General features: G+C 49.7%; 1 protein-coding gene across 6 annotated transcripts; it reads left to right on the top strand.

Moving 5' to 3' along the window:
* Positions 1-876: 876 nt before the first annotated feature.
* ADCK2 (aarF domain containing kinase 2) lies at positions 877-25,106 on the top strand. Of its 6 annotated transcripts, XR_004728174.3 has the most exons (9): positions 877-2,148; positions 2,790-2,936; positions 7,283-7,411; positions 9,249-9,344; positions 13,669-13,920; positions 15,076-15,204; positions 16,068-16,165; positions 16,876-16,929; positions 23,479-23,924. XR_004728174.3 is itself a non-coding variant. In XM_002807064.6 (8 exons), exons 1-8 carry the CDS (start codon positions 1,216-1,218, stop codon positions 23,617-23,619), a joined length of 1,881 nt encoding a protein of 626 aa, XP_002807110.2. In that variant the 5' UTR covers positions 877-1,215; the 3' UTR covers positions 23,620-23,924. The 6 variants fall into 6 exon arrangements, 5 of the variants coding, with proteins under 5 accessions (XP_002807110.2, XP_078199753.1, XP_035110478.1 ...); XM_002807064.6 differs by lacking the exon at positions 16,068-16,165; XM_078343627.1 differs by lacking the exons at positions 7,283-7,411; positions 16,068-16,165 and having other exon boundaries at positions 23,479-25,106.
* The last annotated feature ends 1,426 nt before the right edge of the window (positions 25,107-26,532 follow it).

Genomic DNA, 26,532 nt, shown 5'->3' with positions numbered 1-26,532 from the left:
AGATCAGATGAGCCAGTTTATTCATCTGGTTGGTGCCAGCTGATCCATCAAATACAGGGTCTGCAAAATATCTTGAGCACTGATCTTAGGAATAGTTTAGGGAGGGTCAGAATCTTGTAGCCTCCAGCTGCCTGACTCCTAAATCATACTTTCTAATCTTGTGGCTTTGTTAGTCCTACAAAGGCAAACTATTCCCCGAGCAAGAAGGAGGTTTAAGAAAGGGCTGTTACGGGCTGTGCACGGTGGCTCACACCGGCCGGGGCAGGTGGATCAGAGGTCAGGAGTACAAGACCAACCTGGCCAAGATGATGAAACTTGGTATCTACTAAAAACTACAAAAATTGGCCGGGCACGGTGGCAAGCGCCTTAATCCCAGGTACTTGGAGCCTGAAGTAGGCGAATCCCTTGAACCCAGGAGGCAGAGTTTACAGTGAGGAGAGATCGCTCCGCTGCACCTCCACCCTGGGCGACAGAGTAAGACTCCGTCTCAAAAAAATAACAACAACGACAAAAAAAAGGCTGTTATCGTTGATATTGTCTTTGTTTTAATGTATAAAGTATAAACTAAGTTCTTCTCAAAGTTAGTTTCGCTTACGCCCAGGAATAAACAAGCACAGCTTGGAGGTTAGAAGCAAGATGGAGTTGGTTAGGTCAGATCTCTTTCACTGTCTCGGTTATAATTTTGCCATGGCGGTTTCAACCCGGTGGCTGATCTCGTCCCAGCCATCTCCCGTGCCCTTCCCCTCCACCACAGTCCTCGGTGCCTGGGTTCCCTGCACCTGCACCCCCTCGCTCGCCCCTATGCCCCGCCCCTACGCTCCGCCCAGCGCCCCGCCCCCGCCTGCCCGCCACCCCGGGAATCTCGCACTGGCCCCTGGGCGCGCGGTGACCCTGCGACTGCCCGGCCTCTGCCTCCGCCCGCGCGATCCCCTCGCTCGTCGCGCGCGCCCGGGGCCTGGCTTCGCGTGGGTCCTGGCTCCTCCCGTTCCGCAGTCGGTGCCGCCTGACAGCCCCTTAGGCGCAGCGCGGCGAGTGTCGGGCGGGCGCTTCCGGCCTGAGGCCTGGAGAGGTGTGGGTGCGATCGGGGCGGGAGCCCGCGCGGATGGGTAGCTCCGTCTGCGGGGGCAGGGCCGGGCTTCGGCCTCACCGCAGCCTCTCCTGAGCGGGCGCTCCAGCAGAGGAGGGCGGGCCGCCTGGGCCGCAGGCCTCTGGAGGATGGTGGCGCCCTGGCGCGTCTCCGTCAGGGTTTTCCTGTCGCACCTGAGGTGCTTCGAGCTCAGACAGGGACTCGGCCTCCTGAGGCTCTCCAAGTGCCCTCGCGATGCCAGGTTCTGCTGGCTTCTGCTGGGCACTTTGCCCAAGCTCGTCTCCACCTGCGGGGACGTGGGTGAGGGGGCCCCTGACGTCCTGGGTCGGCAAAGGGTCCGCTGGAGCGGCGCGGCTGGCGCGGGGCCCGCGGAGAGCCTCCCCCGAGCTGGACCGCTGGGCGGCGTCTTCCTGCATCTCCGCCTCTGGCTTCGTGCCGGCGCCCTGCTGGTGAAATTCTTCCCCCTCCTTCTCCTCTACCCCCTCACCTACCTGGCTCCCAGCGTCTCCACGCTCTGGCTCCACCTGCTTCTGAAAGCCACCGAGACCTCAGGCCCAACATACATCAAACTGGGCCAGTGGGCCAGCACCCGGCGCGATCTGTTTTCCGAGGCTTTCTGTGCGCAGTTTTCCAAGCTGCATGTTCGAGTGAACCCCCACCCATGGACTCACACTGAGCGCTTCCTCCGGGAGGCTTTTGGGGAGGAATGGGGGGACATCCTCTCTTTTGAGAAACGGGAACCTGTGGGCTCAGGCTGTGTGGCCCAGGTGTACAAAGCATACGCCAACACTGCGTTCCTGGAGATTGACAGCGTCCAGAGACTTGGCGGGGCCTCCTGTCTGCCGCCCTCCTCAGAAGCTCCGGCAGTCCAGGGGCTGAGAGAGCTCTTTGGATACCTTGGAAATGGCCGGAAACCTCCAGGAAATCTTGCAGACCAGTCGTTTCTAGAAAGGCTGCTCCTCCCTAATGCTGACCTGGTTGGATCAAATGCAGGGGCGTCTCAGGCTCCCGTCCCTGGCTACCACCCTGAGCCAGGTCACCTCATCCCCGTGGCAGTGAAAGTAAGTGCTCTGAGAGCTCACAGCTCACCTACCCACTGAGCGTTCCCAGATCAGAAACACCCGCCATGTTTATTAATATTTGCCTGACCAATATCTGAGTGCTTGTTTCTTTCTTTCTTTTTTTGAGATGGAGTTTTGCTCTTGTTTCCCAGGGTGGAGTGCGATAGCGCGATCTCAACTCACTGCAACCTCCCCCTCTCGGTTCAAGGGATTCTCCTGCCTCAGCCTCCCTAGCAGCTGAGATTACGGCACCCGTCACCAAACCCAGCTAATTTTTTGTACTTTTAGTAGAGATGGGGTTTCGCTGTGTTGGCCAGGCTGGGCTCGAACTCCTGACCTCAGTTGATTCACCTGCCTCAGCCTCCCAAAGTGCTGGGATTACAGGCGTGAGCCACCATGCCCGGCTCTGAGTGCTTATTTCAAGCAAGCTGTTTCATTTCTTGGCTTGAAGTGGAGGTGTGAATAGTCTGATAGAAAATGAACAGGGTCTGGAGTGAACTAACTGCTTGGGTGTTGAGACCACATCTTCCTTCCTTTGATGAGAAGCCACCTGGTTCTTCCTTGGATGGTGGGACCCAGCCCCGGCTGGGTAAAATGTGTCCAGTGGATTCTTCCTGTCTCACGGTTCCTCTTTCCTACAGGTGTTGCACCCTGGCCTGCTCTCTCAGGTGCATATGGACCTGCTGCTGATGAAGATTGGCAGCCGAGTCCTTGGACTTTTGCCAGGCATCAAGTGGCTTAGCTTGCCTGAGATTGTGGAGGAATTTGAGAAGCTGATGGTCCAACAGGTGAGTTCTCCTTCCCTCAGTTGTAAATAGCACCTAACACCGTTTTTGCCATTAGCTGCTGCTTAGTAAATGTTGAATAATTTTCCGGTATGTCATAGCTCGTGTGGTGTGTTAGAGTAGGTAACACTAGCTGGTAAAACACCACCACCAAAACCTCAGTGGCTTTATGGATTAAGGTCATTTCTTGCTTATATCAAAGTTCTGGCGGGCATGGTGACTCATGTGTGCAATCCTAGCACTTTGGGAGGCTGAGGTGGGTGGATCACTTGAGGCCAGAAGTTCCCGATTAGCCTGGCCAACATGGTGTAACCCTGTCTCTACTAAAAATACAAAAATTAGCCCAGCATGGTGGTTCGTGCCTGTAATCCCAGCTACTAGGAGGCTGAGGTATGAGAATTGCTTGAACCTGGGAGGTGGAGGTTGCAGTGAGCTGAGATTATGCCACTGTACTCCAGCTTGGGCAACAGAGCAAGACTCCATCTCAAAAACAAAACAGAAACAAAAAACAAAGTTCTATGCAGGTGAACTGAAGCATAGAAAGGGAGCTCTTTGTTTTATTATTTTAAAAATAGAGACAGAGTCTCGCCATGTTGCCCATGAACTCCTGGGCTTGTTATTCTCCCTCCTCAGCCTTCCCAAGTGCTGGGATGACAGACCTAGGCCACTGCACGTGGTCAAGAGAGGGAGCTCTACTCCCTAGTTTCAGGGAACTCAATTTCTTCCCAAGTTTGGCATTGCCTTCTTCAATATGTGTCATCTGGGGTCAGTGTGGATTGGAGGAAGAGGCCAGGGAGGGTCACTTAAGAGATTTTGTGGCTAGGTCTGGAAGTGGCAAACATCACTTATTTCCTGTCCGGTGATCAGAGCTTTAACTACATGGGCCCAATGTTAACCGAGAACTTGGGAAACACTGTCTTCTCTTGTGCTGGGGAGGAAAAGGAAATGATTCTGGTGGAGAATGTCTAGCATTATTTCTGCCATAATCGATGACTCCAGAGTGAGAAAATAATTAGTAAAGTCACACACTGTGCCTTTGTTTTGCTTTGATTCCAGGGCAAATTGAGTCAACAAGGACCTCCTTCATGCTCAGGGCCCTGGGGACATTTGTATAAGGGGCCAGACTTAGCAAACACACTGGGGTGGTCGGGGCTCCATGTCGGCACCTATTGGCTTCTTGGTGGGGAGTGCAGGAATTGGCAGGTTTTCAAAAGCAACCTGCTAAGTCTTTGTTTAGAGCCTCTGATTTAAGATTTTAAGTCCTAGGGATTCATTTTAATGTTTAGAAAGTCTCTTAGTCTGTTCAAACAGAATCCCATAAACTAAGTAGCTTACAAACAACAGAAATGTATTTCTTGAGGTTCTGGAGGCTGAAAATTCCAGATCAAGGCATCGGCAGGTTCTGTGTCTGGTGAGGCCCCACTTTCTGGTTCATAATTGGCCCTTCTGTGTCATCGCGTGGTGGAAGAGGCAAGGGCTCTGCCTTGGGTCCCATGTTTTTAAAGCCGCTAATCCATCAATGCAGGCTCTGCTCTCATGACCTCATCAGCTGCTAAAGGCCCTGTCTCCTAATACCATCACCTTAGGGCTTAGCATTTCTTTCTTCTTTTTCTTTTCTTGAGACATAGTCTCTCTCTGTTGCCCAGGCTGGAGTGCCGTGGTGTGGTCTCGGCTCACTACAACCTCCGCCTCCCAGGGTCAAGCAATTCCTCTGCCTCAACCTCCCGAGTAGCTGGGATTACAGGCACCTGCCACCACCCCTGACTAATTTTTTGTATTATTAGTAGAGACTGGGTTTCACCCTGTTGGCTAGGCTGGTCTCCAACTCCTGACCTCATGATCCACCTGCCTTGGCCTCCCAAAGCGCTGGGATTGCAAGTGTGAGCCACCACACCCAGCTAGGGCTTAGCATTTTAACACAGGAATTTTGGGGGAATATAATGGTCTCAAAAATTTTGGGGGGATATATGGTTTCAAAAATTCAGACCATAGCTGGTCTCAAACATTCAGACCATAGCTACAGAGCGGTGTAATTTGATAATAAAAGCAAATTAAGACAGAGAAAATAGCATCAATTCCAACAATCATCTCTGCATTTATTCCTCTCAGTCCTGCCACTCATCTGAGTTTCAGTTCTCCTTGCAGAAATCTGGCAGACATGGTGTGGTTCCATCATTCAAACTCACATCTCTGAATCACACCCCATTTGTCTTAAAAATCAGCTCTTCCTACTAACCCTCTCTTCATCTTCATCAGTATCACGTTCTTAGGCTGGAAACCTTAAAGCTCTGGGTCTGGGTATAGTATATGAGTGTCTCTGTTCATTTATAAATTTATGTAACAGTGACTAAAACAGCCCTTGCTTGAACTGGGGAGGTAGAGGTTGCGTTGAGCTGAGATTGCACCATTGCACTCCAGCCTGGGCAATAGGAGCAAAAACTTCATCTCATAAAATAAAGAAAGAAAGAAGAAAGAGAAGGAAAGAAGAAAGGAAGGAAGGCAGGCAGGCAGCAGTCAGGCAGGCTGTTAGGGCTGGGAATGGTGGTTCATGCCTATAATCCCAACACTTTGGGAGGCTGAGGTGGGTTGGATTGCTTGAGGTTAGGAGTTTGAGACCAGTTTGGGCAACATGGTGAAACCTCATCTCTATACCCAAAACACAAAACATTAGCCAGGCATGGTGACGCTGGCCTGTAGTCCTAGCTACTCAGGAGGCTGAGGTCAGAGAATCGCTTGAACCCAGAAGGCAGAGTTTGCACTGAACCATGATCATGCCACCATACTCTAGTCTGGGTGACAGAGTGAGACCCCATCTCAAAAAAAAAAAAGACAAGAAAAAAACCTCTGTGAGAAACTGGTAAACAAAGAAAACAAGAAAGAAAGACAGTCAGGACTGGGTGAATGGCTCCCACCTGTAATTCAAGCACTTTGGCAGGCAGAGGCAGGTGGATCACTTGAGGTCAGGAGTTTGAGACCAGCCTAGTCAGCATGGTAAAACTACTAAAAATATAAAAATTAATCAGGTACGGTGCACACTTGTAATCCTAGCTACTCGAGAGGCTGAGGCAGGAGAATCGCTTGAACCCAGGGAGGTATTAGCCAATCTGGGACGTTGAGCACTATATGGAGTTGGGTGAGGCCAGATCTTAGGTGGTAAAGGAAGGGGAAGGTGCCACGAGAGATGGACCTGGACAGAGAAGTAGGGGCCAAATCATGACCCACCTGGATGCCATTCTAAGGAGTGCAGACTTTACCATGCAGCTGAGGGATAGGAAAGGGAGGATGGGTCAAGTAAGGAGCACAGCCTGGGCGTCTCTGTGCTCAGCTGACTGGACATGAGGGTAAGTGCCTTGGGAGTGGCACTGGGGGAGAGGGACTGATCTGAGGGCGATGAGGGTTGCAGATCTGATGGCACTGGGCCGTTGCTGTGCGCAGAGGGGAAGAGAGAAGGTGTGATCTGAGGACTCAAAGGTGACTGAGTGTGTGGGGACGGTGAAGGGAAATTCCATTTAGACATAGAGCTTCAGGGTCTCTGGGCTCTCACTGGGCCACATCCAGTTGTTGGATATGTCACTTTGGAGGCTGGCATTGAGGTCTGGCATGGGGATCAAGGTGCTGTGAGAGGAGGCACTGGCTGAGGGCTTGGTGGATGTCAAGGGGATGCACATGCTGGCTGTGGTCAGGAGCAAGGGCATCAGCTCCTGGGGGCACAGGAGACCTGGCCAAGACAGGACACTGAGAGGCAGCAGGGGCGCCAGGCGAGTGAAGGCAGGCGCCAGGGGAAGAGCCACCACAAAGAGCTGGGTCAGCAGTGGCACCAGCCCCAGATGCCCTCAGAGGTTGATGGTAAACCTGGAACTGGTCCTTTGTGTCTGGCGAATGGTGGTTGGAGAGGGTAGTGGTGGGAGTGTCAGTGCAGTAGGTGCAGAGCTGGCCGTGAGATGGAAGGGCAGTCCTGTGTGGAAGTGACCACAGTGCGCTGGCCCCAATGGAAGGAGAGGGCTGGGGGCTGGGCCTGGAGAAGCCAGACCCCAGAGAGACAGGGAAGGGACCAATGGGCTGCTGTGAGGCAGGTGAGTGGCAAGGGAGAGAGTAGCAGAGAAGCAGTGCAGCCCAAAGCCCACTAGGACACCTGCTACCTGCACCCTCCCGGAGTTCACACAGATCTGGGATTGCTGGGGCAGGGTGTAGCCCATGGATGTTGCCTCCTGAGTTTCTGGGTGAGTCCTGAGGGGCAAGCTGGTGGGGAAGGTGGGGTGGATCGCATGACTTGCCAGCTCCTTGGCATTTCAGATGTCACTGTCCTGTGCCCAGACTAGCCCTCATCCTTTCTGTCCATTTCTCTGTAGATCGACCTGCGTTACGAAGCTCAGAATCTAGAACACTTCCAGGTCAACTTCCGGAATGTGAAAGCCGTCAAGTTCCCCACCCCTCTGCGCCCCTTTGTCACCAGGGAAGTCTTGGTAGAAACATACGAAGTAAGAGTGGTGACTTTGCCTGGACATGCCTTTCACTTGCCATCGCAGTGGGCCCATCTCCAGCCCACAGAAAGGCTTCAGTCTGGAGAGAGGATGGGATTTGTGTCTGTAAAGCTGTGAGGAGCTGGGACCTTGAGGGGAGGTCTGTTGTAGTGAGGTGGCTGAGAGCACTGGGTGTGGCCCGACCCCCTAGATTTGAAAATCTGCTCTGCCATTTTATTACCTGGTGACCTAGAAAACAGGCAGTAGTTCCTGCCTTAGAGGACTGTCTCAGGAGGAAATGACACATTGAATGCAAAAGGAGGAGTTGGGCCCAGAGAAAGCACTCAACAACCTTGTGTTATGTCTCTAGCTATCCTCTACTCTAGTTCAGCATTTGGCTTTCTTTTTTTTTTGAGACTGAGTCTTGCTCTGTTGCCCAGGCTGGAGTGCAGTGGCGCCATCTCAGCTCACTGCAACCTCCACCTCCCGGGTTCAAGCGATTCTCGTAGCTCAGCCTACCAAGTAGCTGGGATTACAGGTGCGTCTCACCACACCAGCTGGCTAATTTTTGTATTTTTAGTAGAGTTGGGGTTTTGGCATGTTGGCTAGGCTGGTCTCGATCTCCTGACCTCAAGTGATCTGCCCACCTTGACCTCCCAATGTACTGGGATTACAGGCGTGAGCCACTGTACCCAGCCCAGCCTCCTTTTTACAGATGGTGACATGAGATTCAGGGAAGTGACATGAACTGCCCAGTGTTCCTAGCTGTGTTACTTAACCTCTTTAGCAAACTTAACCTTGGGCAAGTTACTTAACCTCTCTAGGCTTTGGTTCTTTTATTTGTTAATTAGGGATAATGAGATCTATCTCCATGGGTTGCTTTGACAATTTTTTTTTTTTTTTTTTTGAGACAGGGTCTTGCTTTGTTGCCCAGGCTGGGGTTCAGTGGCATGATCTCAGCTCACTGCAGCCTTCACCTCCTGGGCTCAAGTGATCCTTCTACCTCAGCCTCCCGAGTAGCTGGTACCATAGGCATGAGCCACCATGTCCAACTAATTTTTGTATTATTTTGTAGAGCCTGGGTTTCACCTGTTGCCCAGGCTGTTCTCAAATTCCTGAGCTCAAGCAATCCTCCTGCCTTGGTCTCCCAAAGTGCTAGGATTTTAGGTGTGAGCCACAACACCTGGCTAATTTTTTTTTTTTGTAGAGATGGCAGTCTCCTTACATTGCCCAGGCTCCTATTGGCTGATTCTTGCCCAGAAACTGGCCCCACAGTGCCCATCCCTATCTTTTTGGGACATCACATCTCAGTGTCAGTAGCAGAGTTGATAGGTTTCCTTTCCAATAAACCTATGTGACTTGTCATCCTTCTGATAGCTCTTGTAGAAGGGAATGTAAATAAGTTCAAATCAATGCATGGATGACAGATTTTTGTTTTGGTTTGAGACAGAGTCTCTGTCACTCAGGCTAGAGTGCAGTGGCACACTCTCAGCTCACTGAGGCCTTGACTTCCCGAGCTCAGGTGGTTCTCCCACCTCAGCCTCTTGAGTAGCTGGGACCACAGTTGTACACCACCACACGTGGCTAATTTTTCTTTCACCATGTTGTCCAGGCTGGTCTTGAACTCCTGGGCTCACATGATCCGCTTGCCTTGGCTTCCCAAGATGCTAGGATTATGGGTGTGAGCCACTGCACATGGCTGAATCACAGATTTATAAGGGTTTCTAGGAAAGGAGAAACTCTTCAGGTTACTTCTCAGTCAGGGGGAAGGCAGTGCTGTGATGCCATGTGGGAGGAGGAGCCGGCCTCACAGGCTGGCTAGGATGAAGCTGTTCTCTCCCTGGTCTTTCCGAAGGAGAGCGTGCCTGTGTCCAGTTACCAGCAGGCAGGAATTCCTGTGGACTTGAAGAGGAAGATTGCACGGCTGGGGATCAACATGCTCCTGAAGATGGTGAGCTTGTGGCTGGAGCAGGCTCAGGCCCAGCATGCAGTCAGCTTGCAGATGGGGAGTGGTCTGGGACTCTGGCTATCTGGGTGGGAAGGAGAGCCAAGAAGCAAGCTGCCAGGTTAAGTCTGTTAGTGGAGCCTTCCATAAATGTCCATATGTCCACTGTGTCTGTTAAGTACTTTTTTTTTCCTTTTTTGAGATACGGTTTCACTCTATTACCCAGGCTACAATGCAGTGGCAAACTCTCAACTCACTACAGCCTCAACCTCTTGGGCTCAGGTGATTCTTCTGCCTCACTCCTCAGCTTCCTGAGTAGCTGGGACTATAGACATGAGCCACCAAGGCTGGCTAATTTTAAAAATTGTTTTGTAGGGACAGGGTCTCAGTATGTTGTCCAGGGCAGTCTCAAACTCCTGGGCTCAAGTGATCCTCCCACCTTGGCCTCCCAAAGTGTTGGGATTATAGGCATGAGCCATTGCTCCCAGCCTCTTAAGTACTTTGTCAGTGACTCAGGCTCTGTGTGCTGTGGGAAGAAGGGTAACCATGACCCAGTTCTGCCAGTGTTACCTGTAGTTTAGCAAACAGCTGAGACAATATCATATTTTAAATGCTGCTTTGTTCATTTGCTCAGCAAATGTTTATTGAGCACCTACCAGGTGCCTGACACTGAATTAAGGTCTGGGGTTACAGTAGTGAGCAAAACAGACACAATTACAATGCTCATGACATACTGTTCATTGGGAACACAGTGACGACAAAGTAAATGATGTATAGGAGTAAGCCCAGGGTGCCAAAGGGTCATTTAGGAGGGGCCTGTGCCAACCCAGGGATTCACTCAGGAAGTGGCTCCATCTCAGCTGCAGTGTGAAGGTCTAGGTGTCACTGCCTAAGGACAGGCGGCAGGGAGTTGTCCAGAGAGAACAGCCTGTGCTGAGGCCTGGGGTGAGCCACTGCATGGTGCCCTTGGAGAGATGAAAGCACTTTGTATGGTTTGAAAGAGAGTTTGAAGGAAGAGACAGTGATTGCTGAGGCTGAGGAGGTGAGAGGAGGTGTGATCTATCCTTTGTGATAGATTACAAAGGATCTATCAGTCTGTGAAAGAGTTTAGACTTTAATCCAAGGGCAGATAAGTTTATTTTGAAACTTTTTGCCTTAACTTTTGAAATCCAATAATATTTAAATATAAAGTGCTCAGATCTTAAATGATGCTTAGTGAATTTTTAAAAAGCATCCCAGTGCCCAGATGAAGACATAGGAGAGTTTTGGCCAGGCGCAGTGGCTCGTGCCTGTAATCCCAGCACTTCAGGAGGCTGAGGTGGGGATATAGCTTGAGCCCAGGGGTTTGAGACCAGCCTGGGCAACATGGCGAAACCCTGTCACTAAAAAAAAAATACAAAAATTAGGGTGTGGTGGCAGCATGCCTTTTGTCCCAGCTACCCGGGAGGCTGAGGTGGGATCACCTGAGCCTGGGAGGTGGAGGTTGCAGTGAGCCAAAATCATGCCAGTGCACTCCAGCCTCAGAGACACAGTGAGACCTTGTCTCAAAAAAACAAAAAACAAAAAAAAGGACATAGGAGAGTTTTAGGCTGAGGAATCCCCTAATTAGGAGGGCTGTCACAACCTCATGTCCGATGTGGAGTTGGAGGGGGAGGGGGAGACGAGAGGCTGGGGAGCCAAAAGGTAGATTTGATTCTTGGACATTTAAACATGTTCAAGTGTTCCCACCTCCTAGGAACTCTTAGTAGGTTTTGTCTTTCCCGTATCTACCATGAGGATTCTGAAGGCCTCCCCAGCTGAAGAGGAGCCTGGCCACATCTGGAGGGAATTCTTTGTTTCACAAAGGCCAGAGTTGTGGTTTACCACAGGGAGATTTTGTCTACTGAGGACACCTGGCGATGTCTGGAGACATTCTTTTTTTTCTTTTCTTTATTAATATTATTTTTTAAGATGGGGTTTCACCATTTTGAGCTCCCGACCTCAGGTGATCTGCCTGCCTTGGCCTCCAAAGTGCTTGGATTACAGGCGTGAGCCACCACACCCAGCTGATGTCTGGGGACATTTTTGGTTGTTATAGTTAGGGGTGGGGGTGCTACTGTCACCTGTTGGGAAGATGCCAGAAGCTTACCACCCCAGAGTGCAGGGACAGCCATTCTCACTACCAGATAGACTGAGAAACCCTGGGCTGGAGGGATAGAGAAACTTAAAGGCACAGGGACAGGATTTGGTGGTACTTCCGTGAAAAATCTTCTATTTCCTTGTGAACTAAGAGGGGCCATTGTTCTCTGCTGAGAGTAGGATGCAGAGGGTCATGGGACATGAGGTTTTTTTTTTAATTTAATTTTTAAATTTTTAAAAATTATTATTTTTTTAATAAAAAAATGACGGGGTTTCATCATGTTGGTCAGGCTGATCTTGAACTCCTGACTTCAGGTGATCCACCTGCCTTGGCCTCCAAAGTGCTTGGATTACAGGTGTGAGCCACTACGCCCGGCCGGGACACGAGATTTAAAGAGAACAGAGAGGTTTGAAATTGCTGCCCTGGGACTAGAAAGAGCTACTCGGGGCCAGGCATGGTGGATCATGCCTGTAATCCCAGCACCTGGGGAGGCCAAGGCAGGTGGATCACCTGAGGTTGGGAGTTCGAGACCAACCTGCCCAACATGGAGAAACCCCTGTCTCTATTAAAAAAAAAAAAGAGCTACTCAGGAAATGTGAAAGGTTGTCAGGAGGCAACAAGCCATCTTGGAGTTGGAGAGGCAGAGGGGTATTTTACCTATCTGCAGTGTAGCCTGGGGGTTAGGAGCCCAGAGCAGGATTTGTCTGGGTTCAAATCTCAGCTTCCAGTTTACTAGTTGGGGGCAGAGACCAGGGTCTGGGGTAAGCTACTTAACCTTTGTCCTCAAGCTTCTTATCTTTCGAAAGAGGATAAGAAGTGACTTCCTCATAGGGTCACCATGATGGTAAAGGAGTGGAAATTCCTAAGAAGCCACAGTGAGCCCTAAGCCACGCTGGTTATGGTGGCCATGGTTGGTAGTAATCGTGACCCAGCATTGTCAGCAGCTCCCATGCAGGAGCAAAAGAAGATCTTAGATTGTCGGGGGTCTGGTCTTCCTGGTGGTTGGGACAGAGGACAGTAGTTGAAGGGACAGATAACAGGAATGGGTGGACAGATAACAGGGTTGAGGCAGATAGGGAGGAAGAATAACCAAATCTCAGAGGCAAAGAATTGAGGTCGGGAGGACCCAGGCATATGGTGAGAGCCGGAGAATGAATCAGGAGTCAGAGATAGAGCTGTGGGTGGAGGCACGTCTGGAGTCCCCACAGCAAGGTTGCTCAGAGCAGGTGGCATCCTGCAGGCTGACAGCAGGCAGGCACATGCGCCCAAGGCTGAGAGCCGTGCTGGGGGTGGGCTCAGGTAACTCTACTCCAATCCCAGGGCCTGTGGGATGGAGGGTCAGCAGCTCCCACCCTGCTGGCTCCTGGAGAAGTGGGATTGTTGGGGCACATCCAGGTTTCAGTTAAGTAATTGCAGTGAGAACCTGGTGGCAAGAGGACTTTGCCTGCAGGAACAGGGCTCCACGGGGGACAAGGGGAAAGTAGCCAGGGTGCAGCATGAAGCAGCACCAGGAGTGGAGAGAGGGTGAGGGGCCTCCAGCTCTGGGGTCAGGATCCGGGCATGAGACCCTAGGTAGGACTGAGGGCAAGATTCCAGAAGATTCAGAACTTTAACTTAAAAAATTGAATTATAACACCATTCAATAAAGTGCATAGATCTTAAATTATGCTCAGTGAATTTTAAAAAATACACCAGGCCAGGCATGGTGGCTCACGCCTGTAATCCCAGCACTGGGAGGCCAAGGCACCAGATCACCTGAGGTCAGGAGTTCAAGACCAGCCTGAGCAACATGGTGAAACCCTATCTCTACTAAAAATATAAAAAATAAGCCAGGTATGGTGGCACATGTCTGTAGTCCCAGCTACCTGGGAGGGTAAGGCAGGAGAATCACTTGAACCCTAAAGGTGGAGGTTGCAGTGAGCTGAGGTCATACCATTGCACTCTAGCCTGGGCAACAAGAGTGAAACTCCATCTCAAAATTTTAAAAATGCTTTTTACTTTGAAATAACTTTTCTTTTGAAAACTTTAACTTAGCTTCTCTTTGTACAAATTCTGAGCTGACATCTAAACAAGAGGGTCTATAGGACATGCACCTCTTTGCGGCTGTGATAGATTACTGGGAGATTATTGTCACCCTGGCAACTTTCTTTCTGTGTGGCTTGGTGGTGCTGTGGGGGTGACTCAGTCATGAGCAGTGTGATCTCCTTCCAGATATTTGTGGATAACTTTGTACATGCAGACCTTCACCCTGGAAACATCCTGGTCCAGGGCGCTGACGGCCTGTTCTTGAGTCAAGAGGCGCAGCTGCAGCAGGCAGACGTCTGTGACAGTCTGGCAGTAGCCATGCCGTCTGCCCTGCGCCCGCTGCGACTGGTGCTGCTGGATGCTGGCATTGTGGCAGAGCTGCAGGCCCCTGACCTGAGGAATTTCCGGGCAGTTTTCATGGCTGTGGTGATGGGGCAGGTGAGACTCACTGGAACCACAGAAGTTGGCATGAATTTTCCTTTAATTAAAAAAATGGGCTGGGTGCATGGCAAGTGCCTGTAGTCCCAGCTACTCAGGAGGCTGAGGCGGGAGGATCACTTGAGCCCAGGAGTTCTGGGCTATAGTGTGCTATGCCTATCGGGTGTTCCCACTAAGTTCGGCATCAATATGATGACCTCTGGGAGCAGGGGACCACTAGGTTGCCTAAGGAGGGGTAAACCAGCCCAGGTGGGAAACTGGGCAGGTCAAAACTCCATGCTGATCAGTAGTGTGATTGCGTCTGTGAATAACCACTGCACTCCAGCCTGGGCAACATAGTGAGACCTTGTCTCTTATTAAAAAAAAAAAAGGGCCAGGCATGGTGGCTCACACCTGTAATCTGAGCATGTTGGAAGCCTGAGGTGGGAGGATTGCTTAAGCCCAGGAGCTCATGGCCAGCCTGAGCAACATAGGGAGACGCTTCCTCTATAAAAAATTAGAAAATAGGCTGGGCGCAGTGGCTCACATCTGTAACCAGCGCTTTGGGAGGCCGAGATGGGTGGATCACTTGAGGTCGGGAGTTTGAGACCAGCACTTTGGGAGGCTGAGGCAGGCAAATCACTTGAGGTCAGGAGTTCAAGACCAGCCTGGCCAACATGGTGAAACCTTCTCTCTACTAAAATTACAAAAATTAGCCAGGTTTGGTGGCGGGCACCTGCAATCCCAGCTACTCGGGAGGCTGAGGCAGAGAATTGCTTGAACCCCGGAGACAGAGGTTGCAGTGAGCCGAGATCGCGCCACTGCACTCCAGCCTGGGAGACAGAGTGAAACTCTGTCTCAGAAATAAAATAAAATAGCAAAATGCAGGGCAGTCTCTACCTCCAAGAAGGCCAATGCAAAGCTGGGGCCTTAAGCTGGTTTGAAAATGTCCCCTGGGCCAAGGTTAAACGCTGAGGAGTAGTGCAGTGGGGGTGGGGGTGCCAAACCTCTGTATAGGTTTGGGCAAAAGGAAAAAGTCAGAGTCTGATGAGGAAGAGCCGAAAGCAAGATGGCAGAAAAGTCAGGGTAAAGTGTGCTGCAATGAGAAGACGCTTGGGCAGTGCATTTAGGTTTATGCTCGCTCCACTCAAGTCCCTTTTCTGTTGCATCTTCCAGGGCCAGAGAGTGGCTGAGCTCATCCTGCATCATGCCCGAGCAAGCGAGTGCAGGGATGTGGAGGGGTTCAAAACCGAGATGGCCACGCTGGTGACCCAGGCCAGGAAGAACACCATCACCCTGGAAAAGGTGGGCAGATCACTTGTGGACAGGGGCTGGGGTGTCCATGCCTGGCCCTGGGGCAGAGCAAATCCTGAGTCTAAGGGAGACCTCTTTATGCAGTGTGTAAGGTTTTTTTTTTTTTTTTTTGAGATGGAGTTTCGCTCTTGTTACCCAGGCTGGAGTGCAACGGCGCGATCTCTGCTCACTGTTCCTCCGCCTCCTGGGTTCAGCCAATTCTCCTGCCTCAGTCTACTGAGTAGCTGGGATTACAGGCATGTGCCACCATGCCCAGCTAATTTTTTGTATTTTTAGTAGAGACGGGGTTTCACCATGTTGACCAGGATGGTCTCTATCTGTTGACCTCGTGATCCACCCGCCTCGGCCTCCCAAAGTGCTGGGATTACAGGCTTGAGCTATCGCGCCCGGCCCGCGTATGAGTTTTAAAGCAGAAAACAAACACCTCACATCTTCCAGGCATGAGGAGGCCCAGTAATCAGTGGGCCAGTGAAGTTCCTGGCGCCCAAGGGTGCCTCCTTGTCCAGCGGCATTTATGGGGCTGCAATTCCTTCCTCATCCAGAGGTAGCTGTTCATTTGGGGACAGCCAAGCATACAGAGAGTGAGGACTGTGGTCTCCAAGCAGCCAAATGATGTGCCCAATGTGCATGTCCCTTATTTAAACCCAAGCCAGAGCCTGCTTTGTATTTTACACATAGTTCTAGCAAATGTGACTGTTTTCTCCCCAAGTGTGTGGCCACATTAGCAGCAATGAGTCAGACAAGGAATGGCCACTGGTACACTGGCCCTGCTGATCTAGTCTATCCAGGTGTGTTTTCTTCTTAAATTTATTTTTTAAATTAATTGATTTGATGGAATCTTGCTCTGTCCCCAGGCTGGAATGCAGTGGCACGATCTTGGCTCACTGCAACCTCCGCCTCCTCGGTTCAAGTGATTCTCCTATCTCAGCCTCTTCAGTAGCTGGGACTACAGGTGTGCACCATTACACCTGACTAATTTTTGTATTTTTAGTAAAGATGGGGTTTCACCATGTTGGCCAGGGTGGTCTCAATCTCTCGACTTCATGATCTGCCAGCCTCGGCCTCTCAACGTCCTGGGATTACAGGTGTGAGTCACCGCGCCTGCCCTTTTTAAAAATATTTTTGAGATGGAGTCTTGCTCTGTCACCCAGATTGGAGTGTAGTGGTGAGACCTTGGCTCACTGCAACCTCCACCTCTTGGGTTTAAGTGATTCTCCTGCCTCAGCCTCCTGAGTAGCTGGGATTACAGGTGCCTGCCACCAGCCTGGCAAATTTTTGTAGTTTCAGTAGAGATGGGGTTTCACCATGTTGGCCAGGCTGGCCAAACTCCTGACCTCAGGTAATCTGCCTGCCTCTACCTCCCAAAGTGCCGGGATTACAGGCAGGTGTGATTTTTTTGTGGTTGCTGCTGGTTGGGGTGGACGGTGCTCAAAGGCTTGTCCTCTGAAGGCCTCTGTGACTGAGTCCTGAGGCGGGAGTTGGGTTTATGCTGGAGTAGTCCTTTCCTAGTTTGTCAGATGGTCCCTTTTGTGCTCACTGGTGTATGTGTGCCCTGGCAGGAGGGTAGGGTGGGATGACGGGGATGAGAGTGTGTGGGCTGCGGGAAAGAAGCAGTGTCTGAAGGCTCTGTGGTCTGCATTCACCTTTATTTTGTTTTTCCAGCTTCATGTGTCCAGCCTTCTCTCCAGTGTCTTTAAGTTGCTGATGACTCACAAGGTGAGGGCCAGTCAGAGGGGGGGTGTCTGGGGAAGCTGGGATGGGGCAGGATGGGATGGGTGGACATGGGGTAGTGGGAGGTGCTTCTATTATATACATACATATATTTTATTGAGATGGAGTCTTGCCCTGTCCCCAGGCTGGAGTGCAGTGGCACAACCTCGGCTCACTGCAGCCTCTGCCTCCCGGGTTCCAGTGATTCTCCTGCCTCAGCCTCCTGAGTAGCTGGGATTGCAGGCAGATGCTACCACACCCGGCTAATTTTTGTATGTCTTTTTTTTTTTTTTTTGAGACGGAGTTTCGCTGTTGTTACCCAGACTGGAGTGCAATGGCATGATCTCGGCTCACCACAACCTCTGCCTTCTGGGTTCAAGCAATTCTCCTGCCTCAGCCTCCCGAATAGCTGGGACTACAGGCGTGCACCACCATGCCCAGCGAATTTTTGTATTTTTAGTAGAGACGGGGTTTCACCTTGTTGACCAGGATGGTCTTGATCTCTTGACCTCGTGATCCACCTGCCTCGGCCTCCCAAACTGCTGGGATTATAGGTGTGAGCCACCGCGCCTGGTGTAATATTTGTATTTCTAGTAGAGATGAGGTTTCACCATGTTGGCCAGGCTGGTCTTGAACTCCTGACCTCAGGTGATCCACCCTCCTCGGCCTCCCAAAGTGCTGGGATTACAGATGTGAGCCACTACGCCTGGCCTACCATATGTTTTAAAAGCATTTATAGTAACAAGTCATTTGCAACAAGTGCTTTGTGGCACAGTTAGTCTGTGTGTCTGTCAAGTCAGTGCAGTCTAAATATCTGTGACGTATTTAAAACTGTAGAAACATCCTACCCCTGGCTTTTCATGTCCTTCCCTCCTTGGTTCACATTCATGATACTTGTGTTAATGTAAGTCATGCTTAGCTCTTTCCTGGTAGAATGAAGTCCTGGGGTCCACGGGCCACTTGAGAGGGTCATGCCTCATGTCCTGGTGCTTTTAGAGGCCCTGGTGGGACTGTTGTGGCCCCTGCCTGTCTGCTGCCATCTGTTAGAGGGAGCTGACCTCATGGTTCATGTTAGCTTGTGCCCCAGCTCTGTCGCCTTGTCATGGAGCCTAGTCTTGGGCACTCTTTAAACTAAGGCTGCTGGCCAAGGGCAAGCAGTGCTGTGGTGAAGAAGGGAGGACTTCATCCGAAGATGGCCTTTTCCATTGTATCTCTTGAGGTTTTACAATCCAAGAAGGAGACATTTCATGGAAGTGGCAGCATTTGGCAAGAATCATAACATAGAAGTAAGGGCCAGAAAGGAGCTTCCTGTCTGCTCTGGCCCCTTCATCCTGCAGTGGGTGTGCTGGAGGGCAGGCAGGCAGCTCATCTGGTTGACCTCACAGCAGAGCCAGGCTTCGTTACAGGACCCAGGACTGAGGCCAGGTGCTGGCTCTGCTGCTCCCACAGCACTCTGCAATAGCCACACTCTTGGGACTAAACTGAGACACAGACTGAAGGGCCCCCAACAAGTGATGGGAGAAGTTAGGGCCTTCAGGAGTGACGGGAACAGTTAGGGCCCCAGGAGTGATGGGAGCAGTTAGGGCCCTCAGGAGCGTCAGGAACAGTTAGGGGTGCCACTGGTGCATGTGTGAAGCTCACCATCTGGGAGAGGCCAGGTGCTTTCCACACACAGCTCAACCTCAGGACAGTGCCACAGGCTGGTAGGAGCCCACTGTTTTGTCCCTACCAGGAGATGGAGGACGGAGGTTAAATAACTACCCACGTCCTGTGCGTGGGGAAAGCCACGGTCTAGACCCCCATTTCTGTCACTCCAGAGCTTGGGTTAGCTTTTTTGGTGGGGTTTTTTTGTTTGTTTTTAGTTTTTGGTGAAAAACTTTTTTGTGGTTTCCAAAACATTTGACAAAGTTCTGTTGTAAAAAGAGCTTAAGCGTTGCCTTTGTCTTTAGGGGAAAGCCTCAACCATTGCTAGCGAGCGGCTCAGAGAGGAACAGGAATGATTGTGCACTCTTGGTAGCTGAGAGCACAGGGCCTGGAGCAGGTAGACGAGGCTCGAATCAGCCCCTTTGCCCAGCAGCGGTGACCTGTGCCAGCCGTTCCCAGTCCGCGGGGCCTCCTCAAGGGCCTCTCAGCCCACAGAGGGCATGGGGATTGCACTTATAGGGCTGTGCTGTCACCCTCTCTGCTTGCCCTATGGTACCTCACTTAGCTATGTAACATTTATTAGTATCCAGTTTATCCCCTCGGTGTTCCAAGACGCAGGCACCAAAGCCGAGAGGCTGAGCAGCTCACCTGTGGCCAAGTGGCCCAAGCCCCTGACTGCTGCTGGCTCCTCCTGCCTCTGTGGCTCACTCTCAACATCTTCTCACACAGTTTGAGGCACGGTGAGTGACGGGCCTTGTATGTTTGCTGCTGCTGCTGCTGTTCCCAGGACCGAAGAGCAGACAGAGGCCCTAGCACAGCTACTGCATTCTGAGCACTTCGCTCGCTCCAGGCTGGAGTGCAGTGGTGCGATCTTGGCTCACTGCAACCTCCGCCTCCTGGGTTCAAGCGATTCTCCTGCCTCAGCCTCTCTAGTAGCTGGGATTACAGGCACACACCACCACATCCAGCTTATTTTGTATTTTTAGTAGAGATGGGGTTTCTCCATGTTGGTCAAGCTGGTCTTGAATTCCTAACATCAGGTGACCCACCTGCCTCAGCCTCCCAAAGTGCTGGGATTACAGTCATGAGCCACTGTGCCTGGCCGCCTGGCCTCCAGTTTCTAAACATATGCCCCGAAGTGGGTTTTCTGGATCATATGGTATGTTTTTAGTTTTTGAGGAACTTCCCATAAGAGCCGTACCCTTTTCCATGCCCACCAACGGTACACAAGGGGTCGTTTCTCTCATCCTCACCAACACTTGTCCTTTTCTGTTTTGTTGGTAGTGGCCATCCTAATGGGTGTGAGGTGCTGTCTCATTGTGGTTTCATTGCATCTCTCTACTGGTTCATGGTGTTGAACATCTTCTCATATGCTAGCTGGCCATTTGTATATCTTCCTTAGAAGAAATCTCTATTCAGGTAGCACTTAATTTTTTAAAATAAAGTATTTGACAGTAACATAGAGGTAAAAGAATCTAATAATCCACACCAAGAACTCACCACCCAGCTTCAGAATGAAAGCATTCCCAGAGGTGCTGGAGCCCTGGATTCCCACCTGGACCAGAGCCTGTGTGGCCCAGGAGCCAGGCTGTAACTCCACAGCTGCTCATGGGAGCATGCTGCTTTCTCCCGGATCAGCCTGACCCCCGACAACCTTCCAGCCCTTAGTGGAGACAAACACTCTTTAATTTCTAACAAAGAATATTTTCCCATCAGTCAACCTTCCATTTCTTGACCTTCTGTCCACTTAAAGAGCAGATTCCTGTTCTAGGTTTAAATCTGCCTCTATTCCTCCTCACCCAGTGGCCTTGAGCAAGTCATTGAACCTCTCTGAGCCATAGCTTCTTTCTCTATAGAATGGGGATAATGATGATACTTTTTTTTTCTTTTTTTGAGAGAAGGAAAGAAAAAAAAAAGGAGTGAAGGAGAGGAAGAAAGAGGAAGAAAAAGAGAAAGAACGGAAATGTTGCTTTATTCTAAAAAAAAAGGGTATTAATAATGGCCAATCAATGTTTCATTTAAACCTATGAGTAGGTGTGATGTGGTATTGACAAGAATGTATATTTTGTGTATTTAAAGTGGAGAGCTCTATAAATATTTATTAAGTTTACTTGTTCCAGATCTGAGTTCGAGTCCTGGATATCCTTATTAATTTTCTGTCTCATTGAGTCTAAGTCTCTATGTATGTGGGTGTTAGGATCGTTAGCTCTTGTTGTTGCATTGATCCTTTTACCACTATATCTTTGTTGCTCTAAAATCTATTTTATCAGATACAAGAATTGCAGCAACTCCTGCTTTTTATTTATTTATTTATTTATTTTTGCTCTCCATTTGGTTGGTAAATCTTTCTCCATCCCTTTGTTTTGAGTCTTTGTGTATCCGTGCATGTGAAATGGGTCTGGATGTAACATGCCGTTGGGTTTTGGCTGTATCTTTTGATTGGGGGATTTAGTCGATTTAAATTTAGGGTTACTGCCATTTGGTGTTAACTGGTTTTTTTATCCATTCGTTGATGTAAATTCTTCTTTATGTTGATGCTCTTTACTTTTTAGTATATTTTTAGAAAGGCTAATACTGGTTGTTTCTTTCTGTGTGTAATGCTTCTTTCAGAAGCTCTTGTAAAGCAGGCCTGGTTGCAATAAAATCTCTGAGTACTTGCTTGTTCATAAAAGATTTTATTTTTCCTTCAGTTGTGAAGCTTAGTTTGGCTGGATATGAAATTCTGGGCTGAAAGTTCTGTTCTTTAAGGATGTTGAATATTGGCCCCCACTCTCTTCTGGCTTGCAGGGTTTCTGCTGAGAGATCTGCTGTAAGTATGATAGGCTTCCCTTTGTGGGTAACCTGACCTTTCTCTCTGGCTGCCCTTAGTATTTTCTCCTTCGTTTCAACCCTGGTGAATCTAACGATTATGTGCCTTGGGGTTGCTCTTCTTGAGGAATATCTTTGTGGTGTTCTCTGTATTACCTGGGGTTGAATATTGTCCTGCTTTGCTAGTTTAGGAAAATTTTCCTGAATAATATCCTGAAGAATATTTTCCAGCTTGGATTCAGTCTCTCCGTCGCATTCAGGTACACCTATCAAATGTAAATTTGGTCTTTTCACATAGTCCCACATTTCTTGGAGACTTTGCTCATTCCTTTTTATCCTTTTTTCTCTAATCTTGTCTTCTTGTTTTATTTCATTAAGTTGAACTTTGACTTCTGATATCCTTTCTTCTGCTTGAACAATCTGAGTGTTTAAACCTGTGTATACTTCTCGGAGTTCCTGCATTGTAGTCTTCAGTTCCATTAATTCACTTATATTCCTCTCTAAGTTGTCTATTCTCATTAGGATTTCGTCAAACCTTTTGTCAAAGTTCTTAGTTTCTTTATGTTTGGCTACAACATGTTCTTTTAACTCACAGAAGTTTCTTATTATCCATCTTCTGAAGCCTGATTCTGTTAATGGGATGTGCTCGTTCTCCATCAAGCCTTGTTCCCGTGTTGATGAGGAACTGTGATCCTCTTTAGAGGGAGAGGCGTTCTGATTTTGAGTATTCTCAGCCTTTTTATGCTGGTTTCTTCCCATCATTGTAAATTTATCCACCTGTCATCTTTGTAAATACCAACTTTCAAATCAGGTCTCTGAGTGGACATCCAAGTTGTTAATTCCCAGGGCCGAAATATGAGCAACCTACTGTGCCAGCCAAAACAGCAGTGTTAAAACTGATGGTGCTTTTCTGCCCTGGAATCTCCAGTCTGGCTTCCTTCTTGAGTCCGTAATAGGCGACTCTGCCTTCCCGGAGCTCCAAACGTCAGTCAGAAGGGGAACCGGTCCCGTTTACTCTGCACCAAGAGCTGCCGCGCCGAGGTGCGGGCAAAACTGCTGCGCCGGCCACAACAGTCACGCTGGCGACCCGTGTGGCTCCTCCAAACCTCGGTCAGAAGGGGAACCAGTCCCGTTTACTCTGCACCGAGAGCTGCCGCGCCGAGGTGCCGGCAAAACTGCTGCGCCGGCCACAAGAGTCGCGCTGGCGACCCGTGGAGCTCCTTCACTGGGAATCTTCTGCTCCATGAGTGGCCAAAATTTGTCTGAAAGTGTGGCATCCTCTTGTTCTCTGTGCTTTCACTGGGAGCTGCAATCTCGAGATGTTAGCGATCAGCCATCTTGGATCGTTCCCCCAATGATGATACTTTTGAAGAATAGTTGAATAATCCATGTCAATTGCTTTTGCTACTAATCTGGCTCTGAAGGGGTAGCTGTGCCCTTTTTGAGCAGTCAATTGTGTCTTGTCTCTTAAAAAGGCTATTGTAGGCCAGCTGACATGGCTCCTACATGTAATCCCAGCCCTTGAAGGGGCAAAGGTGGAAGGATTGCTTGGGCCCAGGAGTTCAAGATCAGCCTCATCAGCATTGCAAGACCCTCTGTCTACAAAAAAAAGAGTCCAAGTCTCAGGAGGCTGAGGCAGAAGGATCCCTTAAGTCCAGGAGTTCAAGGCTGCAGTGAGCTATGATCTTGCCATTGCACTCCAGCCTAGGTGACAGTTAGACCTTGTCTCTAAAATATATATATATATATATATATACATAAAGGTTACTGCAGATTTTGAAGAATGACCTGTATTTAAATGTATGGTTTCTGGGATGTGTGTGAAAGATTTATTTGGTCTTCGTTCATACACACACAGACGCAAACCTAGAAAAGTATGTGCCGCACCCCTAGATTTTTCCTTAGTGTATCTAGTAGATGGGAGGTTGGGCAAGTAGCGATGGTTGGGAAGATGATATGGTAGAGAAGAGAATGTCAGGTAAATGGTAAACATCCTGTGGGCAGGTCTGAGGGAGGCTGTGAGTGGATAGCAAGGTGATTATCCAGGACACACGTCCCTGTATCAGCAGGTTCCGAGATGAACTGTTATGTTTTCTGTTCCAGGTAAAGCTTGAGAGCAACTTTGCCTCCATTGTGTTTGCCATCATGGTGCTGGAGGGGCTTGGCCGCTCACTGGACCCCAAACTGGACATCCTGGAGGCAGCAAGGCCCTTCCTCCTCAAAGGCCCAGCATGCCCCCTGTGATGGGGCAGTGGGCCTCTGTGGGCCCTTGTCAAGAGCTGAAGGCCTCTCCCAAGAGCCTCTCCTGTGGCAGCTGGGATGTTTTAAAAGTGGGACACCAATTCCAAATGTGGCCCTCCAGCGGTGGAAGACACACCGTGTCTTCTCCTCTGCTTGGTTTGAGGGTGTCTTCAAAAGCTTTGGGCCAATTAGGGAGTAAAAGGGAAGGGGCCTATCCATTCCATTGTGGAAGCTGGGCCACGTGCCAGGGACATTCTGGTTCAGGGAAAATGTTCTGCAGAGGAGGATGAATACATTTATTTTGTTTTCTTGTTTTTCTCTTTTCTTGACCTGCTCTACTCCCTGGTCAGGTGGGTCCTGCTGGTAGTTCCCAGACTTTGATATTCAGGTTAGAAAATGCCATGAAGTCCTATTGATCCATGGTACATGCCGCCCGCCTCCCCCACAATTTATGTATAAATGTCATGCAAGTGCTCCCTGCCAGCATAATATACACTTAGGGCAAATTTGATTATACTTCAAATTATCTTCTAGGTAATTTTTAATAGTTTTTGACAACTCCTTGCTAACTTAATACAAGGTAAAACAAAACTGATGAACGTGGCTGACACAGTGGGGACACGGGCAGAATGGCTTGGCCACTTCCTTAATGTTGTCCTGGGCTCACATGCTAGTCTCAAAGCTTCTCTGCCACAGTGTCTGCGCCTGTCCCCATGCAAGCATTAATCCTGAATATGAACAGAGTTAATATAACCAGTACGTCCTCTTCTCCATGGCAGCACCTGGCGACGCACTTGCGGTGACCACCGCCCGCCCCTCTCTGCCAGGCCCAACCCTGGGCTTTCTTCTCAGAGCTGAGCTGATGTGACTGGGTTGCAGACCAGGAGGGCCCTGGGGTCAGCCTGGAGGGGGATATTTGTAAAGCTTAATTTCGCTCGCTTTTTTTTTTTTTTTTTTTTTAGGTAAAATCTCATTTTATCCCTGCATCCTCATAGATTATGTCGTTCGTCTTAGAGATCACTAGGCAGAGAATGGAGTCAGGCCATGGTGCTCCCTGAAAGTCCTGCCCTGACCACAGGACTAGTTTCTTCCATTCTTCCCTTCTCCAGGATAGAGTTGCTGGTTCCTGTCTCTTAGGAAGCAGTATGGTTTAGGTGCACAGAGATTCCTTTGGTGCAGTTTTTTCCAGGGAGGTGACGTTATTTTTTCCTTCCCAGGTCTTGAGGGGGCATTCAGAGCAGGTAGAGGGGCTGGGACGGCTCCAGATGGTTGGGAGGAGGCACCCCAGCTGGTCATGCAGCCCCTTGTACCAGTGCACATTCAGGTACAGTGTGGAGGCAGGAGAGGGACCAAAAGATGGCACACTCCTGAACCTATGCCAACACAGCTGGGCCTTTCCTTAAAGCCAGTGGATCGAATCAAGCCATTTGTGGCTGTATTGTCTATTGCTGGGTACGAACCATCCCAAAATAGAGTGGCCTAAAACAGTAGCATTTATTGATTCTCAATTTCTGTGGGTCAGAAATCTGGGTGCAGCTAGGCTGGGTCCTCCGGCTCAGGGTCTTTCCTAAGGCTGCGGGCTCTCCAGGCTTCACTGGAGTGGGTCTGATGCCAGGTGGGCTTGGGGGGTGTTGGGCCCAGGACCTCAGTTCCTAGGAGCAGCAATAGAAAAGGGACACATGGGCCAGCGCAGTGGCTCATGCCTATCATCCCAGCACTTTGGGAGGCAGAGGCAGGCAGATCATTGAGGTCAGGAGTTTGAGACCAGCCTGGCCAACATGGTGAAACCCTGTCTCTACTAAAAATACAAAAATTAACTGGGCATGGTGGCGCATGCCTGTAATCTCAGCTACTCAGGAGGCTGAAGAAGGAGAATCGCTTGAACATGGGAGATGGAGATCACAGTGAGCCCAGATCACACCACTGCACTCCAGCCTGGGCGACAGAGTGAGTGAGACTGTCTCAACAAAACAAAATGAAACAAACCTATAGGGCTGGGGAAATCAAGTGAAGCTTTCAGAGTAGGTAATTAAGTCAACATAAAATTTTGTGAACAATTTTTTTTTCCCTCATCTCTGTTTTCTACTTCCAGATCTAGAGTAGCTTTTTGATTTGGGCTTAGATCAGCGCCGCTGAGGGCGATCCCTGTATGTTAGGTCACCTAGAGTCTGTCCTCACAGTTTCTTAAAATTTGAATGGGAATCTGATTTGCATTTAGAAGTTGAGTGCTCAGTGCTGGGGCTTGGCATCCCTTCCCTCATCTGAAATATGTCCGCTCAAATAGGGTGTTCATCTGATAACCAAAAGAGGGCCACGAGGCAGTCTGCAAAACGCAGGAAGGGATATTTGTCCTTGGAGTTCTTAGCGAGTATCTGGAAAACAAATAGATATGCTTCAGTGTTAGAGCCACACTATTCCATGTCGACTGGAAAGTCAACTTTCAGGCAGAAAATAGCGGATGCTCTCCTCTAATTTATACACCATTTATGCCAGGCATAGTGGCTCACGCCTGTAATCCCAGCACTTTGGGAGGCCGAGACGGGCAGATCAGTTAAACTCATGAGTTCGAGACCAGCCTGGTCAACAAGGTGAAACCCTCGACTCTACTAAAAATACAAAAATTAGCCGGGGGCAGTGGCGCACGCCTATAGTTCCAGCTCCTTGGGAAGTTGAGGTAGGAGAATCGCTTGAGCCTGGGAGGCAGAGGTTGCAATGAGCCGAAATCGTGCCACTGCACTGCACAAGAGCAAGACCTTGTCTCAAAAAAAAAAAAAAAAATAAAATAAAATAAATACATTATACACCACTCAGTTTTAGGAGGGGCTGGAGAACAGGGGGAGAGTCCTTCAGGATCTGAAACAGCTAACATGCTGTTTCAGAGGCCACGGGGCAGCTCAGCAACCATAAGCTATGCGT

This window comes from Callithrix jacchus, chromosome 11, assembly GCF_049354715.1.
Source record: "Callithrix jacchus isolate 240 chromosome 11, calJac240_pri, whole genome shotgun sequence".
In the NCBI taxonomy this organism is placed as follows: Eukaryota; Metazoa; Chordata; class Mammalia; order Primates; family Cebidae; genus Callithrix; species Callithrix jacchus.
Note: the sequence above shows the minus strand (reverse complement) of the source record. Positions and strands in the feature narration are given on the sequence as shown.